Here is an 18,496-nt window from a genome sequence, read left to right on the forward strand (position 1 = left end):
CAGGCCCTTCACGCAGGATCGCCAGGCTGTGGCCAGATAAAATGTGCCAGCTGCTGTTGCCTTCAGGGTGCTCCTAAGCCACACCTTGCCCACTCGGGTGGCGTGGGGGTGCCACTCTGACCTGCATCTCCTGTGTTTTGACTTTCAGGCCACCACATCCACCAACTGGATCCTGGAGTCCCAGAATATCAACGAACTCAAGTCGGAAATTAACTCCTTAAAAGGGCTTCTTTTAAACCGGTAGGAGAGAAGGCTCGGGTTCCACCTTATCTAGGTCCCTGCTTGGGACAGCAAGCAGGAGAGAGCTCCTGGGCTGGCCTCGAGCGGTGGGGAGCTCAGGGCTCCCCCAGGGCTCCCCCAGGGCTCCCCAGGCAGCTTCTGACTGAGCTGTGGGATTCTGGCACTGAGTGCGGAGACCTGGGAGCTTCTGCTTCCCTCCCCAGAGCCCTTCTCCCTCCAGGCTGACCGTCGGCGGCGGCACCCACAAAGGTTTTGAAATAGCAGCGGCTCTCTGGACCTCTCAGGCGAGGAGCAGTGGGCATTCCCGCTCGGTTCCTCCTGAAGCAGGGGCTCCTAGAGGCAGGCTACCCCTCCCCCTTCCTGAGCCCAGACAACCTCAGTGACAGCTTTGCCCAGAGGAAGTCCCAGTGAGGGCCGCTTAGTTCGAGGAGCTCTCCACGAGCAGAACAGTCCTCGCCTCCCTCCACCTTCCCTGGTATCCCTCTGCTGTCCCTCCACAGGGCAGCCCTGATGGTAAGGTGACCAGCTTTTCCTGGTTTGCCCAGGCCTGACCTGATCTTAAAGCTGGAAGTCCAGTGTCCCAGGAGCCTCTTTGTCCTGGGAAACCAGGAAGCGTGGTCATCCCACACGAGCGGCACCCTGGCAGCCCTTATCTGGATGCTGTCCTTCCTCCGCTGGACTTGGGGCTCAGTGGCGCCCAGTGTGGGACCTTCATAGGGATCAGGGATGGAGGGTGTAGGGATTGGGTAGCCAGAGACCTCATTTTCAAACACGCCCGCCCTGTGCTCCCTGAGGAAGAGAACATGTCCTCAGAACAGGTGAGGGGCCGGGGCCCGGGGCCGAGGGTGATTAGTAGAAGAGATCTTTCCTGACCTTGGTGGTGGAGAGACCAGGCAGTTGGGGAACTCTGAGCAGGTGGAGTTCCTCGCTGGCTTTGTGCCGCTGAGGCTAGTGAAGGCTGGGGTGTGCGTCCCCTGAGGTGGAGGCTGTTTCTGCAGCTAGTGCTGGCTGCCCAGAGTGGGAACCGGGCTTTGTCCCCTGGGTCCATACAGGGATGGGTCTGCAAGTCACAGAACTTCACTTCCAAGCAGTTGCCAAGCAGGCCTGGCCTCCCGGGTCCCCCCTGGAATGGGCTTTAGTCTGGGCTGGCTGCTGGCCCAGGGCCTAGAAGGGAACTTGGAAGCAGAAAGGGAAACCTGTCTGTTCCCTGTCGCTTGGGCTCAGAGGCTTTCTACCAACATGCACCAAGTTACCTCTTAATGCTGATGTCTGAGCCTCGGCCAGTGGCCACCTTCTGCCCAGGCCATAGACAAGTTAGTGTTGAGGTCCGTGTGTCCCGAGCCCTGATCCGAGCCCTTGAAGCCCGGCTTCCTTCCTTTGCTGCCCCTGGGGTGGAGGCAGGGCAATGCTGGGTCAGGAGCTCGACAGCCTCACTCTAGGCAGGGGAGGCCCCAGAGCCCCCAGTGCGGCCGGGCATCCTGTGGGGCTCTGGCACCCTTCTTAGCTGATGCAGCCTCCGTTGGGCCAAGAGGTTTGTTCTCTGGTCCCCTGCTGGGTATCCCTGGGGGCACTGTTCCCATCATGGCTCTCGGGGGTCAGTGAAGGAGGGGCTGTGATGGGGAGCCCAGCTGGGGTCACCAACCTTGGCCTGGCCCCCTGCTCTCCCCTGCCAGGAGACAGTTCCCGCCATCCCCGTCAGCCCCGAAGATCCCCTCCTGGCAGATTCCAGTCAAATCGCCGTCACCCTCCAGCCCTGCAGCCGTGAACCACCACAGCAGCAGTGACATCTCGCCAGTCAGCAACGAGTCCACGTCCCCCTCGCCTGGGAAGGAGAGCCACAGTCCTGAGGGCTCCACGGCCACCTACCACCTGCTAGGCCCCCCGGAGGAAGGCGAGGGTGTGGTGGACGTGAAGGGCCAGGTGAGGATGGAGGTGCAGGGCGAGGAGGAGAAGAGGGAGGACAAGGAGGATGAGGAGGACGAGGAGGACGACGATGTGAGCCACGTGGATGAGGAGGACGTCCTGGGAGTGCAGAGGGAGGACCGCAGAGGTGGGGACGGGCAGATCAACGAGCAGGTGGAGAAGCTGCGGCGGCCCGAGGGTGCCAGCAACGAGAATGAACGGGACTAGGGCCTCTCCCAGGGACACCGTCCAGCTGTGGGCTCTGGGCTCTGGGCTCTGGCTCTGGGCAGGGATGGCCTCAAGCCAAGGTCTGGGCAGAGGTGTGCTTGGCTGCAGAGCGTGAGGCTCACGTTTCTGTCCACATCTGCGTTTCACCTGAGCAGCATCCCAGGCCCAGCCCACACCCCACTCAGCCCAGCCCAAGCAGGTGGCTTTGCCTTCCTCACAGCCAGGCCGAGGACACCAAGCCTCGGAGCCCCAGCCCCCGGAAGTGTCTCCTCGGGGTGCTGGCCGGACTGAGCTGACACCGTGCATGGCAAGAGCTCGTGTGGTTACCTGCCTTCTCCCGGTGGGGAGGAGCCACAGTCCCCTTGGTCTCTGCTGTCCCTGCTCTGTCCTCTAGGCCTGGCCCATGGCTCACTCTTCGAGCTGTTTCCAGAAGCCAGAGCCCTGGACCCATTCCCCCTCAGCAACAGCCTGCCACGGCCAGCCTCCCCACAGCTGGGCCCTGCCTGACAGGTGGGCACCTGTCCCCACCCCAGCCCTCACGCCCTGGCATAATCTCCAACAAATGAAATCACACTGCGCTTCAGACCGTCCTCGCCGGCTGTGTCGTGGTTCAGCTGATCCCGTGGGGAGACGTGATTTTCGCTCCACGGCAGGGCCAGGCGGCAGAGCCTTCCTGACCAACAGCCATGTCTGTCCTTCCCACCAAGGAACATGTTCATTTGTGTGATCATGTATAGATTTCAGGATATAAGATATGATTGTATATAATTGTAATAAATACGAGTTGCCACTATTTAACTCCTGCCTGTGGCTCCCTGTCTGCTGAGGGCCCTTCGTGCCCCTGAGGACTACTCGGAAGCACCCCAGCTGAGCCCCAAGAAGGGCCTGAGGGACGTGGGGAGGGCGAGGGGCCTGGGCAGCCTCTGCCCCCCGACCCCGGGGCCTTCCCCAGGGCTGCTCACCCGGAACTGCAGGAGTCCTTCCTGTGCAGGCCGCAGGGGCGACGTCCTGGGAGCCGCAGGGGCGACGTCCTGGGAGCCGCAGGGCCTCCTTGGCTGGGTGCAGACCTGGTGTGAGCGTGGTGAGCTTCTTCCTTAAATGGACGCGCCTTCCCAGGAGCGGGTGTCCTCTGCCTCGTCTCCGCGCCCTCCCTGCCTCCCTCTAACCTTCACAGAGCATGGAGCGCGAACCTGAGCCAGCAGCTCCTGCCAAGGGCCGCTCGGCGCTCCTCAAGTCCGCCTGGGCCGGGCCTGGGACTACTGGCACTGCCCTGTCTGGGCCTCCTGTGGACACAGCCCAGAAATGGCACAGGCCCTGGCCACCACTGCAGGTGGCCACAGCGGGGTGCAAGCTCTTCCAGTGGCCTCCCAGTCCCTGGCCAGACTGAGGGACTTGGCCTCAGGGCAGTTTTATTCCAGGAGAGAGAGGTCACAGCCCTGCTGCGGGGCCCACCGAGGCAGCAAGTGGCCCTGCCTGTCTGGCCCCGGGAGGGCAGGCTTGTCCTCTGTCCTCATCACCTCAGGTGACACTCCTCAGGTCTGTTTCCCCAGCCATGTGACCCTTAGGGACCTGCAAAGCCTGGTGAGAGCCATCCCTGCACTTGTCCTCTTGCTTCGTCCCCTGCCTCCTTGCATCCCTGAGAATCTCAGCTCTGGGGTGACCGCCTGCCGGCGAGGGGACCCTGTGTTCTCAGGGACCCAAGGAATCCCAGCCTTGGTGGCCCGGCCGACGGACCTTGGCTGCTCCAGCAGAGGGCAGGGCGTGGCCCCGCCGGGGCAGCTGGTGCCAGGCCTTCCCCCTCTGGCTGCTGTGCTGCTGACCCTCCATGGTGAGGGGGACATGGCTGCTGAGAAGACAGGGCCCCCTTGGGTTTGGCCACCATTTGTCATAGTTGTTGAACTTCCGGGGTCCCTCCTAGTGAGACCAGAGAGCGGGTGTCCAGGGGAGGGTCGAGGCAGGGGAGGCGCTGGCCACCACCAGGACCTCGCGATCCCTCCCCCTCAAGACCTGGGCCCTGAAAGAGGGGTCCTGGGCTTCACCGTTCCCGAGGTGGGGGCGGCAGGGCCACCTCAGGGCACCTACTCCTAGCCCAGGGGTCAGCACAGCAGGACGGAAAGTCCCCAGCTGAAGCAGGGAGGAGAAGGGCTGAAAACCTGGGGCCCCAGGCCTTTGCCCCTCAGGTCCTGAGCGCCGAGTTCTGCTCTTGAGGACAGAGAGTCTGGCATGACTTCAGGGAGAGGAAAACCCCTCCCCAAAACGCACAAGTGCTGCCTAATAAAGGCTGTTGCTGGACCAGGGCGGACGGCCCTGCGGAAAAAAGCCTTTCATTAGAAAAATAATGCATTTCATCCAAATAAGGTAAAAATATTTGGAATGGGGCAGAAGTGAGCAGCAGGCAGCGCCTGTCAGGCCCTCTCTGGAAGGGAGTAGATTATTAAACTCAATTACAACGTCTTTTTATAAAGCGCCGTTAGGAACAGACTAGCCCAGCGCCTGGAGGCCACGGGCCAGCTGTCCTGACCCCCCAACAGGCTCCCCTCCGACTCTGGGGTCTCCCTAGCACTGGGTGACTTGTGGGACTCCCTTGGACAGGGACATTTTTGGGAAGGACAGGGGCCCTCCTTTGGCTTTCGAGACACCTAAAGAGGAGGCCAGGCCGGGAGCATCCCAGGGGCTTGCGCGGGCCTGACCCTCCTGCAGGGAGGCCCCAGGCCAGGCCCAGAGCAGGTAGTCGCCCATGAAAATCTCAGCTCCTGGGGTGACCATCTGCAGCCCGTGTCCCGGGACCTCTTGGGTGGGAAAAGGGGGCGTTCTGAGTTGGGGGAAGGGGCTACCAAATTTGTGTCCCCAAGTGTTGACCTTTTTCCTTTTGCGGAAGTACATGTCTGCTGATGAGGACGGCCAGTGGACAGGGCAGGGAAGGAGAGTCCCCTCCCACCCCTCCGGTTTTGCTGTGCGGTGTGGTGGGTCTCGTAATTTGTTTTAAAATAAAAACAGAAGCTCTCCTCAGAGCTGTGCGCTTGTCCGTCCTGAACAGTGGGCGGACTGGCTGTCCTCGGGGTCCTCACACCCCCGCCCTGCCCCCTCCCAAAGCCCATGCTGGCGCTGTCTGCTTGCAGAGAAGAGGGAGGGGGCGTGGGGCAGTGCAGAGGTGCCTGTGAGACCCCCTCAGGTGAAGCATCCACCTGGGGCGGCACCAGGCCCTGGCCGCCCCACGGGCCTGACCCTCCTTTCCAACAGGAAGAGCAAAGCCACTCTTCTGTCCCTGCTCAGCGCAGGTGTGTCTTACCCTGGGGCCAGTGGTCTCCTGGCCAAGGAGAGTGTCTAGAAACAGGGCCAGGCCCAGGCAGGAGCCGCCGGCCTCCGCGGGCACCGCCCCGCGCCTGCCACACCAGGCCACTGCTCTTGACGCTCTTATCGAAATGAGTTTGAAATCTCAGCCAGCGTTTGGGGTGGTTCGACCTGAAGCGGAAGGAGCACCTGTGAGTCCTCCCCCTCCCCGCAGCCTTCATCTCAGTGGCCTGAGCCTTTCTTTCTCCATGGCCAGTGCTGCCAGGAAGGACGTCTTCGCAGTGGCGGATGCTGGGTCCCCTGGTGAACGCCAGTAGCCCCAGCTGGAAATTTCGGCACAAGTTTATGGAGAGTCTTTGGTAGGGAACTGGGGTCTCCCTCCAGGTGTGGGCTGTGGGCCCAGGGGACATCAAGCAGCCAGCGATGGCCACATCAACTGTCCTCTGCCTCCGGCCCTTGCTGGGGGCCTTTGGAGCCACTTCCTGTCTGATCTGTCCCAGAGGGTAGGGCAGTTCCTCCCAGGAAGGATGGCACAGGCCTGGCTTCTCTTTGTTTCTGGCAAGGCCCCAGATTCCAGTGCTTTCCAGGGACGCTGTGGTCGGTCCTGCTTCTTGGAGGTCTGATCCAGGCTGGGGCAGTGTGTTTTCTTCCTACCCTGGGCCCTGGCCCTGGGCCAAGGCCACCTGTGGGGCCAGGTCTGACCCTCAGAACAGTGATAGACAGCCTGCCTTGCTCAGTGGCCTGCCACTCTCTGGTTGGGGCCAGACCTGCTCCAAGGACCACACTGGGGAGGGGCAGGCCACCATGCTCAGCTAGGAGCCTGTGCAGCTGGTTCTGGCTCTCGCCAGGAGGTTCCAGAGCTCCTGCTTGTGCCCCAGTTTGGGTGTTGACTGCACACCACCAGAGCTGATTAAATCCCAGAAGGAAAACATGCCCGACTGCATTTCCTACTGGGTCCAGCAAGCCACGGGCAGCTTCCTGGGCCCCTGCCCACTGCCTGCTGCCCAGCAGGGAGCGGTGCCACCTGCAGCAGCCGGCTCCCCACTGGCTGAGTGGGTCAGGTGGGTGGGCCCTTCTTTCTGCCCTCTAGGAGCAGCAGCCTGTTGTTCCCTGGGTCTTTCTGGAGGGGTGCCGTGAGACCCAGTGCCCCTTCCCTGGACCCTGTCAGGAGGCTGGCTGGGCAGCTGGTCTTACCTCCTATTTCCGGGGTGTGTGGATCTGCCAAAATCCATCCAGGCCCAGATGATCTGGGAACAGGGGGTAGTTTGGGGGCCGAGTCAAGACCATCAAATTGCTCCGAGGCTCTAGCTTCCAGGAGTCCAAGACCTGCCCCCACTCTCTGCTGCCCATTGCTTTGGTGTCCAGGGGGAGCCCTGTGGCCACGCCACCCCCCAGTCCCCCTGCCGACCCAGGCTGGGACTTGGCTCCCTGCCTCCTTAAGGCCCCATGGGAGGCCATGTGCCCACCAGGGCCTACAAAGCTCCAATAATGGTTTTAATTTGTTGAACTTGTGTTTTATTCCATAAATTAGTCACTGTTTTATTTAACAGACTCAAGATATCCACAAACAATAGGCGAGTTCCAACTTGAACATTTTAATAAGACCGAAAAAAGTATATATTTTCGTGTCTGTTACAAACATATTTATGTAAATAGCCTGTGGGCCGCGGTCCAGGAGGAAGGCCGACGGGGAAGGGCCCTGTGCGCCAGGCCTGGGCTGGCCAGAGAGGCTTTGTGGTGGCAGATGACACCAAGCTGGGCTCTGAGGGGACAAGCTGCTCTGCTGTGGTCCCCAGGCAGCTGGCTGGTGCTCAGATGTGCCAGGTGCAGTGAGGGGGATGAGTGTGCCCCAGGGACCAACTTCTTGATCCCTTCAGAAAAGTGGGTGTCTTCCCCTGTGGCAGGGATGTGGCAAGCCAGCAAGATGCTCTTCATCATGGAGGGCAAGAGTGGCTCCACACATGTCCGCTCCCAGGGCCACCTGGAGGCCAGCTCGGGACAGGCCCGACAGGATGATGAGGTTTGAAGAGGACCCTCATAAGCGTCAGGCACATGGGAGCCAAACGAGGAGCGGTTAGGTCTGCACTTTGGGCCAGGCCTTGTGGCCACTTCCTGGTGTCCAAGGACACCCCCCGCCCCCGCCATGGAGCCACCAGAGCCCGCAGCTCAGGCCCTGGCCCGTGGCTACGGACCCAGGAACTAGCCCCCAGTTCTGCCATGACGAGCCTCGAGCCGGATCCTCGCCAGCATCCGGACTGGATCCGGGTACGCGCCGTTCCTGGCCTGGGCAGGTCCCTGCAGGAAGGAGGAAGGCGCTGAAGGAGGGGCTGCAGGATGACCCTGCCAAGCACTCGCTCGGTAGCCCTGACTAGGACAGGGTAGGACGGGGTCTCGGGAAGGCCTGAGCCTCACTGCTGGATGGCCCTACCTGAGGGTGCTCCTGAGCCTCCAGCTGGGTTTCAGGCAGGGCCCAGGATGGGAGGAGACCACTTTCCAGCAGGGCAAGTCCTGAGCCCACCGCTGTCATCAGCAAGCTGGAAGAACCTGGCCTGGTCTGTCCCCCGTCTCCCCGCTGGGCTTGAAGATGACCAGCACCCTCCTCCCTTCCCTTCACTGGCACATGGAGCAGGGCTTGTTTGCACCACCCCACATAGCTGGGTCACGGCCAGCCGCTTGGGGGCGATTTTAAAAATAAAAGATAACTTGATGGATTTTTTTTCCAGTTTTTATTGAGTGAAAATGTCAAACCTTGCATCAGTCATGCAAAAAAAAAAATCAAATAAATAAAACACATATATTAAATTTCTAATAGCACTAAATTCAAGTGGAAAAATATTCAGTTCTTAATAACCAGGTGCCGAGGAGACCAGATTCAAGTAATCAGAGCACGCGCTGTTCAGTTCGGTTTCACGTTCTGCGTTTTTTTTGTCTCAAAACCTCTCTATACATCTCTATATATCTATATATGTATATACATATAGATATATACACACATATGTGCATACATATTATTTTATATTTATATATATACACATACATAGTTATAAAACATTAAAAAGAGCATTGGTGGATCAAGCATCATTTTCCCCACAGAAAGAAAATAAAACAAAAATTACACATTAAAATTCAAAATGAGCTAGCAATGGCTTATAGTCCTAGTGTGCAATATGAAGGTTACAAAAGGCTAGACTTCGCACTGTCGGCATCTTCGTTTTTCTTTTTTTTTTAAATTTTTTGTTTGATTTTGCTACATTGAAAAATGGTTTTTTTTTGTTGTTTGTCTTTGTTTTTTTCCTTTACAAAACTCCTTAGACAGAGTCCTGTGGTAGGTCAGAGTCTGGGCAAATGCTCAGCAGCAGCACGTGGTGCCCACAGGATTCAGGAGGCTCTGGTAGGGGCTGTTTAGAAATCAATTGACTTCCTGTTGAATCAGGTGCACTGTCTGACTGCTCCTCCCTCCCTGCTCCCTCTCCAGCTCAGGGGGTCCTGGCTTTCTAGCTGTGGGCAGCTGAGAGGAGACACACACACACACACACACACACACACAGAGGAAAAAGAAAACCACTGCCCTTGAAGCCCTTTGGGGTGGGGGCTTCAGGGAGATAAGACTCTACCCCACCCCTCTAATGCCTGCTGGGCCTGGACAGAGGCTGGAGGGCAGCCTGTCCCTTCTGGGGACTGCAGCAGCCAGGTCAGGTGTGAGCCTGACAGTAGCCCTGCACTGGGCTGACAGCCTCAGAACCTCCAGGAGGCGGGGTTTGAAAAGGGGCTGAATCTGGGTGGGTTGCACCAGCCTAGAAGCATCCCGAGCAAAATAAGAAGACAAACTGGGACAACAAGCAAGAAGCCCTCAAAGCCACACGCATAACCAACAGAGGAAAACTCCAATGTTAAATTAACTACAAACTCGTGTCAACAGTAATAGTCCATTTTTCTTGTCTCTACAAAATTCAAGTTAAAAGTTGGAATCACGCAGCTCCCATCAGTGCTAGTGTGAAGACGGACAGCCTCAAACTGCTAAGGCCTCTAAAATCAAAGCTAAACATCCCACGGGAGAAGTCGCACCCCCTTCTCCAAGCTCAGGCTGGTCCGCGGGGTGTGGCACTCCGCCGCCCGCTTTTGCTTGTCTTTTTTTCCTTTGCTCTACGTAGAATAATAACCTTTACAGGAAAAATACTGTACAACTTCTTGTATTTTTTTTCCATTTTGAATATTAAAGCCCAAAACAGCCGCATCCTTCCTGTTTGCACCACCAGAGTGGCTGATACCCCCAGTCCCCAAGGCTCCATTTGGGTGGGTTGGGACACAGCCTCTTTTTTTTAACGGGGTGGGGGTGGGGTGGGGGACTGGGACAACCGCAGCTGGGGGGCGGGGGCGGGGGCGGGGGCAGGGGCAGGGGCAGGGACGGCAGCCTGGCCCTGGAGCACCGGGCAGCCGCACTGAAGGGCCCGCCTGCTGCTATCTTCAGATTTCCTCGATGTCCCTGTACTGTCACCCGTGCTGCCCGCCTTCCCCTGGGCAAGGGGGGAAGTCTTAGCTGCATTAAGGGGGCTCCCCCGGCCAGACGCTACAGGTGGCGGCCCCGCCCCCGGTGGCCGGTGGGGTCCCAGTGGCCTCCAGCGCCCGCCCGGGTCCTGAGCAAAGAGCTGGCGGCGGTCAGCGCGCGCCCGGGCGAGCACCTGCTGTTCCCTGAAGACCCCGCTCGGCGGGCAGGGGGCGGGTGGCCTGTCCTCCGCCGCGGAGCTGCGCGTTCCGGGCGGGGTGGCCCGAGCACCAGAGGGGTCCCCGCCTCTGTCCTGAGACGGACTCGGGGTCCGGAAGCACCTGCGGGGCGCCCGGCGGGGCGGGCGAGCGGCTCTGTTCAGGGGCTTCACATGGAGACAGCGTTTCTTTAAAGCGCGCCGGGGACAGTGGGGACAGTGACGCCGCGGGAAGAGGCGCGCTAGGGCGATGCGGCGGCGGGCGCGGGGCCGGGGGCGCCCAGAGCCGCCAGCGCCGGGGTCCGCGCGCCCGCCTCGGCCGCCGCCTCGGGCAGCGACTCCTCCGAGTCGGTGCGCAGGTCCTCGTCGTCCTCGTCCTCGTCGTCGTCCTCGTCGTCGTCCTCGTCGTCGTCGTCCTCGTCATCCTCGTCCTCGGCCTCCTCCTCCTGCAGCTCCAGCTCCTCCTCCTCGTCCTCCTGCGAGGACTCCCCGGCGGCGCCCGCGGCCGGGCCGGGGGCGGCGGGGACCTCCCGTGGCGCGGGGGCGGCGTCGGGCGGGCCAGCGAGGTCGCCGGCGTCGCCGAGCGCCAGGCCCAGGCCGGCGGCGGCCGTCTGCAGGAAGAGCAGCGAGCCCCCGGGCTCGGCGGCCAGCGTGAGCGAGCCGTCCAGGCTGACGGGCGCGCCGGGCGAGGCGGCGGGCGGCTCACCGCGCTCCTGCTTCTCGTGCTTGCGCTTGTGCGAGTCCATCTGCGACATGCCCACGACCGTGTGGCGGCAGCCCGGGTAGGTGCAGTGGAAGTGCGAGCACTTGAGCTTGTACTTGCAGTCCGGCACCGCGCAGTCGGCGCTCGAGCTGAACTGGCAGAAGCCCGCCGCGCTGATCACGTCCTGCTTGCCGTGGTGCTTGCGGTGCGCCGTGACCTTGGTGCTGTCGGTGCAGCGGAAGCGGCAGCGCAGGCAGTGGAAGTGCGTGCTGGTGCCCGAGAAGGGGCAGTCGGCGAAGTGGCAGCTGAGCGAGGCCTTGAAGCGCTTGAAGTCGTCCAGCACCAGGTTGTCCACGCGGTCGTGGTGCTGCGCGTGCTTGTACATGTGCGTGCGCCCGCAGAACTTGTAGCCGCAGTTCTCACGCGTGCAGTGGTAGTGGGTGACCTTGAGCGAGAACTGGCAGGCCGTGTCCTTGCAGTCCTCATAGAGGTCGAAGCGCCGGAAGCCCTCCAGCATCATGCCCTCGTCCAGCATCTTGCGCGAGGAGGCCGTCTTCCGCCGCTTGCCGAAGGGCGACATGTCCTCGATGATCCAGAAGCGCTTTTTGGCACCGGAGGCTGTGGGCATGGAGATGGTGTTCCCTGGGGAAGGGGCACAGGGCAGTCAGTGCAGAAGGCTGCCTCTTTTGCCAGGGTCACACTCACACAGGGCCCTGACCCTGGTCTAGTGGCCAGGGCGCCTCTCCCCACCCCCAGAACAGCAAAGGAGTCCCAGGCTTCCCTTGTCATCCAGACCTGCAGACCACCACACGTGCATCCCTGGGTGGCAGACCAACCAGCTTTGCCGGGATGTGGTGGCTGCTTCCTGACCAGTTTGGGTAGGAAGTGAGGACATGTCCTGGTGCTAATTGAAGCTGAAGGGAAAATCTAGGTCGCAGAGTGTAATTACCCAAGTTGGAGGGGGGCCAGGGCCCATCACACGCCTGCTTCTAATGAGGGACAGGCCGGCTCCTTTCCCGCCACAGGCAAACCAGTTCCCCGGCTGCCTGCCTGTCTGCATGGGGACCTGCCTACTCACAGCCGGGATCAAGTGCCCTAGGCCATCTGGGGCTGTAACTGCCCTGAGGAGCACCTTCTCCTTGGTACCAGAAGGCTCTTTAAGGTCTTAAGGTTTCTGCCCCTAGTGGGCCTCCTAGGCCAGGCCTCAGGAACTAAATATCAAAAAGATACCAACCCCCTGCTCAGAGTCTCCTCGCTGGGCCAGACCTAGACAAGGGCTTAGCTAGAGGACAGGCACCCAATCAGCGCCCAGGCTGGCCCAGAATGCTTCCCAGGACTTAGGAGCCCACTGCCAAGGGCTTGCTTCCTCACCCTTTTCAGAAGGCACCCACTGGCTACACAGGGGGGAGGCAGCACTCCCCAGAAATCAGGGATTCAAGGCCCAGACCCACCAGAGGGGGGCATCCTCCAGGCTGCTCCCTGTGCTGGCTGAGGGCCATGGCCCTTCTGAGTCTGCCAGAATGCCTGGCCACCGCTCTGTCCACCAAATTACTGCCTTGCTGATTTGGAGAACAGGCCCAGTCACCCACCCTTAGCAGATGAAGAGAAACTGAGGGCTGGAATGGGGTGGGGGCACTAGGCAGGGGCCACGGGAGAGCCTCAGGCCTGGAAATCCACCAGGGATGATGTGTTCTTGGGTCTGAAGTCACAGGGTGACAGCTCTCAATGGGCAGAACCCATGTACTTACTGCCACAGCCACCGGGGGCCTGGCACAAAGCCATGCTCAGGCACAATGTGAGGTGACAATGCATGGAAGGTGGTGTGCCATCTGCAAGGTGAGGGGCCAGCAGACCCTCCCCGTGGGACCCCAGATATGGAGTTGGGGCAGGAAGAGCTTCTATCACAGAGCACAGCCCGAGGCCTGAGGCTCCCGAGGTTTCTTCCCCTGGCTCAGCTTTAAGGGAGGGGTGGGGCCAGATCAAGACCCTCAAATCTGGGTGGGAAGCTGAACACCTGAGAGCCACAGGGACAGGCTCTGTTCTGCCCAAGCCCAAGCCCAAGGTGAGGCCACCCTGAGCAGCCAGCTGGAATCTGGCATGCCTACTCTGGGCTGACCAGTTGCTGAGCAGGGGCAAATGGCTGGCAGAATGCTCTAGTCTGAGCAGGAGTCACAGGAGCTGTCTTTGGGATAGGAGCCAGGCTTTCTGGTCTCAGGAGTGCTTGGCCATCAGGATGCAGGGTGGCCCTGTCCTTGACTGAGCTAGCCACAGAAAAGGGTCAGGTCCTGGACCACAGTCTCAAGGATCGGGTGGGGTGACAGATACTGCTGAGAATGTGTGTGCGAGTTACCTGCGGCGTCCTGAACTAGGGGGACGTCACTTTTTACTGGAGTTGGAGTGGCAGTGACAGGCGGGAAGCTGGGCGGGCTGCTGATGGGGTGGGCCAGGCCGCGACTGGCTCCCAGAGTGGCACTGAGCAGAGAGTATGAGAGACAGGACGGAGAGAAGAGGCATGGGAGGGGGGGGAGGGGCGGCCGGAGCGCAGCCGGTGGGAAGGGTGGAGTCAGGGGGGGCCGTGGGGCCCCACGGGCGGCCTCGTCACCAGTGGCAGCAGGAGGAGGAAGAGGAGGAGGAGGAGGAGCCGGGCCGCCTGGAGAGGGTGGAGAAAAGCAGAGAAAAAAAAAAAAAAGAACCAAAACAAAGAACAAACAAACAAAAAGAACCAAAATGAGAAACCAATGGTGGAGCAGGTGGGAGACACTGGACAGAGGAGCAGAGAGAGGAGCGAGAGGAGGGAGGCCGCAGGGCGGCTGTGAGCGGTCAGGGTGGGCCTGGCAGGTGGGTGCCTCTCTTGGACCCCAGGCCCAGTCTGCAGTGGGCCAGGGCCTGAGCGGGGCCAGGGCCTGAGGGGGGCCAGGGCAGGCGGGAGGGCTGGGCTGTACTGCCTTCCTGGAACTCTGGAGGACAGGCCCAGGCTCCTCTCCTGGAAACTGAAGCACAAGGCAGAGTGCTGGGGAGGTGGCAGGATGGTAGGAGGTGGCCTCAGTGTCCCACATCCCACACACCAGCTGGTCCACTGCACACCAGCCTGTCCTCCTCAGGGCTACCTCACTGTGAACCTTGTGTCCAGGATGGACTCGGCAAAGTGGGGCTGGAGGCAGGGGTCCTGCGCTCACCTGCCGCTGTGCTCTCGTTGCCCACGGGGGTGCTGGAGCAGCTGCGATCCATGGTAGAGGACTCGGAGGAGGCGGCACCCGGGCTGCAGCCCGTGTAGTCCATGCCCTCATCTGTCTCAGCATCCATCAGGCTTGGGGGGCCCTGGGAGGAAGCAGGGTGCCTGAGGAGCTGTTTGCTGCCTTCGCTAGGGGCAGCAGGGCCTCTGTCGGGTTGGTGGAGCCACCCACAGGCCTGCTTGAGGCACTCACCTGGGAGGCGGGCACTCGATCAAAGTTCTTCCCGAGCATCCTGCGCATGTGCTTCCGGGCGTGGGAGGTCATCTGGTGCTTCAGGAGGAAGGAGAACTGGCAGCCCTCCCGGATGCAGTGGAAGTGGCTGTTCACCTGGTTGTACTTGCAGCCTGTGGACACGGCCCCATCTGCATAAGCCTCCCCAGGCAGCCAGTGCTCACAGCCAGTGTGTGTTGGGCACTGTTCTGGGCACAGGGAGTGATCGACAAGGCCAGTGGCATGTGCACCCTGAACTGCATTTCTCTGAGGAAAGCTTACAATCAGCCACCTGCAGGAAGTCCAAGGCTACGAAGGCTGTCCAGACCCACTCCCTGCCCACATACTGTAGGAAGGAAACCTAGTGGGCCCTGTCCACAGCATGCCACCTGTCCCCAAAACCTTCTCTGGGGACCTGGGCTGGTAGGTGTGGCAGCCAGCCTCCACCCTGCCCCCATGTCTCTCCTTTGCTCCAGGCTGAGAACAAACAGAACAGGTGGGGCCAAAACAGCATCAGCTGAGGGCAGGTGAAGGCCTGCCCGTCACCATGGCACCGAGCTGGCCAGGTGTCTTATATCATCCCCCGGCTTTGTTTGGCCCCAGCTACCACCAAAAACACCAAAAGTTGAGCAAATAACGGCAACTTCAGAATACCCTGACATCTGTAAACTGAGCTCCGTAACAGCATGGACTTCTGAGTGTTGACACCTGTCACCATGGTTACCAGCCCTCTCCTGGCCATGAATCCTTTTTGAATTAATACTTGAAGGAAAGATTTGTTTCCTTTCTTTTCTGGCAGTTGATGAGTATCTTGCCCTTCCTCTGTGGAAGGGCCTGCCTGCAGCCTCCCTCTGCCACCAGCCCCTGAAACCATGACCACAGGCCACAGCCAGCCTGGCCTGCAGCCTGCAGCCCAGGTGTCCATGCTGACACCTTCTCCTGCCTTTCCTTCAGCTTCCAGTCTATTCCCAGGGAGATTCCCATCCCAGTCTCTTCCCGATGATTCCCATCATCGACAGGCCTATGAACACGGGGCTCCATCCTGAGGCAGGAGGGTGGGCTTTGCTCTCTGCCTGCTGGCCCTAGAGCCCCAATCCCATTGGGCATCCCCAGAAGGAGGCCCTGTTCCCTGTGGGGCTCAGATCTCAGCATCTGTCACCAAGCTCAGGGCTGCGGGTGACCTCTTCTTCCCAGACCCATGGCTACCTCCTTCCTGAGTATCCTGCCAATCAGATTCTCCAGCTGAGCCCACACATCTTCGCCAGGTTTCCAGCACCAAGTCCAATGCCAGCACATACCAGACACTCAAAAATTCTTAGCTGCTGCCACTGTCACCACTCCCGTGTCCCTGCAATAGCTCTGGCACACAGGTGTTTTTCAGTAAATTACTGCTGAATGAACGAACAAACAATGGCATATTTTAAACAAAACCCTACAGTTGAAGCTATGGAAAGCAACCCAGGGCGAGTGATTTCCAAACCCCTGAGAAGCTCACCTGCCTGCCCTCTGGAAAGGGGAGAATCAAGCTGAGCCCTGAGGCTCAGTGAGGCTCCAGCATCCTGCTTGCATGGAGGAGGCCAGAGTGACTCTCGTCCTCTTCCCTGGGATGTTTTAGGTTTGACACCTTGTGAATTTGACAACTGGCCTGTACCTGCTAGAAGTCCCTACCCACCCTGGCTTAGTACCTAGCCTGCCGCACTCCTCGCGCTTGGTGAAGTATTTGAATCCGTTGGCTGCCCGCCGCTCAGCTTTCTCATGCTTCTTTATGTGCCAGGGCAGCTTGGTGGTGATGTTGGTGACGAAGTAGCAGCCAGTCCGCAGGCAGTGGTAGTGTCCACGCATTCGGAACTCACAGTGCTGCAGGGAAGCACGGGAAGATCAGGACACGTGGGGACTTGTGTGGGCTGCTGCCTGAACTGGGACTCTGGGCTGTGGCAGGCCCTTGGCACCTGTGTTCTTCCACACCCAGAATCAGAAAATGCAATCTTGTAAAGAACTTTCACATGCCAAACAGCAGCATGTCCTTTCGGTCATTTCACTAAACGTCCTATTTAGTTATTTTGCCATCCTTCAATGCCACCCAGAGCAGACATCATTAATCTATCCCAGTCATCTTCCCTTCATAGCTGGACCTACCTAGGTAGGCACCACTAATCTATCCAGCCAGTCTTTTCTACACACTCAGACCTCTGCTCTGAGTCCTCAGGTAGCCCCTATCTTGGGGATAGGCCTTTAAAGTGAATTTTATCTGCTCTTTCTGTCTGGGCATGGACAGTTCTCTTTATCTATCCAATGGGCCAATTTAGAAATTTTATGCATCTGGAGAAAAGGGAAATAGCCAATTTCAAGATGGGTATGAATGATCTTAAGTACACAGCATCAGCATAGTGTTTAGTTGCCACTGGGGGTTAGGACTAAAATAATAGACCTTACTAACTTAGTACCAATCTGGACCCCAGCCCAGGGGCCTCCAGGGGCCTAGGGGCAGACAGTGTCCTTTCCAGGGTCTGGTGGAAGCCAACTTAAAAAGGGTGCAAAAAGCAGAGTCTCTGCCAGGAGGAACTGGTCCCAGGCCCTGTGGCTCCCCTGCCCCCACAGCTGGGCCGCCCGCTGTGCTGACCTGGTTGGGACAGAGACACTGCAGGGAGTAGTAAGCAAACTGGTCTCGCACGTTCACCAGGCTGTTGTTGGGGTTGATGTGGTCCAGGCAGTGAGACTCAGCCTTGCCGGAGGTCTTGCAGACATACTTGCAGTTCCCAAAGAGGCAGTGGAAGTGGAACTTGTTGGCGTACTTGCAGTCTGTCGCGAGGCAAGGGTCGCTGCAAGGAAACCACAGCCCAGAAGGTCATTGGTGTTCCCAAGCCCTCCCTGCTGGTGTCCTGACTGTGCTGTGTTGGGGTTCACTCCTCTGTCACCAGTGGTACAATCAAGAGAAATGTCCCCAGATTGCCCTCCTGCTTAGCAGGACGATTCAACCAGAGACTACAGATCCCAGCATGCATCCCAGCCTCCTTTTAGGAGTTCTGCCTGGTGCACAGGGATTGCAATATGCAGGGTGCCCAGAGCGTTGCATGCTGGGACACGTAGTTTCCACGGCCACACCTCGGGATTATAGATAAGGATGGCTGCAATAACTTCTTGGAAATGAAAATAAGGGATGGTGCTGCCAGCCCTGGCAGGATGCCATCAAGGGCCTGGCTGGCATGGCATGGCACTGATTTGGATGTGGTTGACTGACAGGCTGCAGATGGGTGGGTGGCCCTACCAGGAGTGCTGCTACCAAGGACCTCAGTAAGTGGGAACGTGTGTCAGGGCCTGCTGAGGCTCACAGCTGATGGCACTCCCTAGGATCAGCTGAGGCCTATGATACCCACCTGCTCAGAGACCTAGGAGCCAGGGGAGTGGTAAGGGATGATGGGTGGGCATGGGCGGGGAGTACTGGGCCATCCCCTATGGCTGGCCTGCTTGGGAGGGCAGAGGAGTGGAGCGGGCCCCTACCTGGGAGCCCTGCTTCCCATGCTGCAGGGGGCTATGGGAGGACGAGGGGCTCTAGCTTTTGACTGGCAGGCAACACTGCACTGGCCAAGGAGCGCAGCCCTGGTGGGGGCTCTGACAGCAACCAGGAAACTAGGAGGGCACCACTTCTGGGGGGGCGAGGGGGAGGGACGGAGAGGAGTCTGTCCCCTTCCAAATCACGGGCCCAGCCCCAGGTGCTCAGAGAGGGAGGACAGTTGCCACTCAGGCGGTATAAATAATCCAATTTATTACTTTTATTGAGAACAGGAAGCCGCACACATTACGATACAAAGTCACCGTTCTCGCCGCAAGGAGCCACCACCATTCAGTGAGAAAGGTCCCTTCCACCCGAGACTCAGGCCACTATGCAGGGGGTGCAGGCCTGGGAGGGGCCTAGCCCATCACACCCACCTGTGACTTCCCCGGCCCTGCAATCTCAGCAGGTTCGAGCCACTGAAGAGGCCAGCGAGGGA

General features: G+C 59.5%; 2 protein-coding genes across 6 annotated transcripts in view; one reads left to right on the forward strand and one right to left on the reverse strand.

Moving 5' to 3' along the window:
• The window catches only part of Pex14 (peroxisomal biogenesis factor 14), a 145,654-nt gene extending 142,486 nt beyond the window's left edge, over positions 1–3,168 (forward strand). For both annotated transcript variants that reach the window (XM_005334774.5, XM_078025270.1), the window contains 2 exons: positions 149–240; positions 1,914–3,168. In XM_005334774.5, coding sequence (XP_005334831.1) covers positions 149–240; positions 1,914–2,370 — 549 coding nt within the window. In that variant the 3' untranslated portion in view covers positions 2,371–3,168. The remainder of the gene's footprint in view (positions 1–148; positions 241–1,913) is intronic.
• Positions 3,169–8,368: 5,200 nt separating this feature from the next.
• Positions 8,369–18,496, reverse strand: part of Casz1 (castor zinc finger 1) — a 142,873-nt gene continuing 132,745 nt past the window's right edge. For all 4 annotated transcript variants that reach the window (XM_078025275.1, XM_078025274.1, XM_078025273.1 and 1 more), the window contains 5 exons: positions 17,128–17,326; positions 16,193–16,364; positions 14,490–14,641; positions 14,241–14,382; positions 8,369–11,706 (listed from right to left, as the gene is read on the reverse strand). In XM_078025275.1, coding sequence (XP_077881401.1) covers positions 10,604–11,706; positions 14,241–14,382; positions 14,490–14,641; positions 16,193–16,364; positions 17,128–17,326 — 1,768 coding nt within the window. In that variant the 3' untranslated portion in view covers positions 8,369–10,603. The remainder of the gene's footprint in view (positions 11,707–14,240; positions 14,383–14,489; positions 14,642–16,192; positions 16,365–17,127; positions 17,327–18,496) is intronic.

The sequence above is a fragment of the Ictidomys tridecemlineatus genome, chromosome 11 (assembly GCF_052094955.1).
Source record: "Ictidomys tridecemlineatus isolate mIctTri1 chromosome 11, mIctTri1.hap1, whole genome shotgun sequence".
In the NCBI taxonomy this organism is placed as follows: Eukaryota; Metazoa; Chordata; class Mammalia; order Rodentia; family Sciuridae; genus Ictidomys; species Ictidomys tridecemlineatus.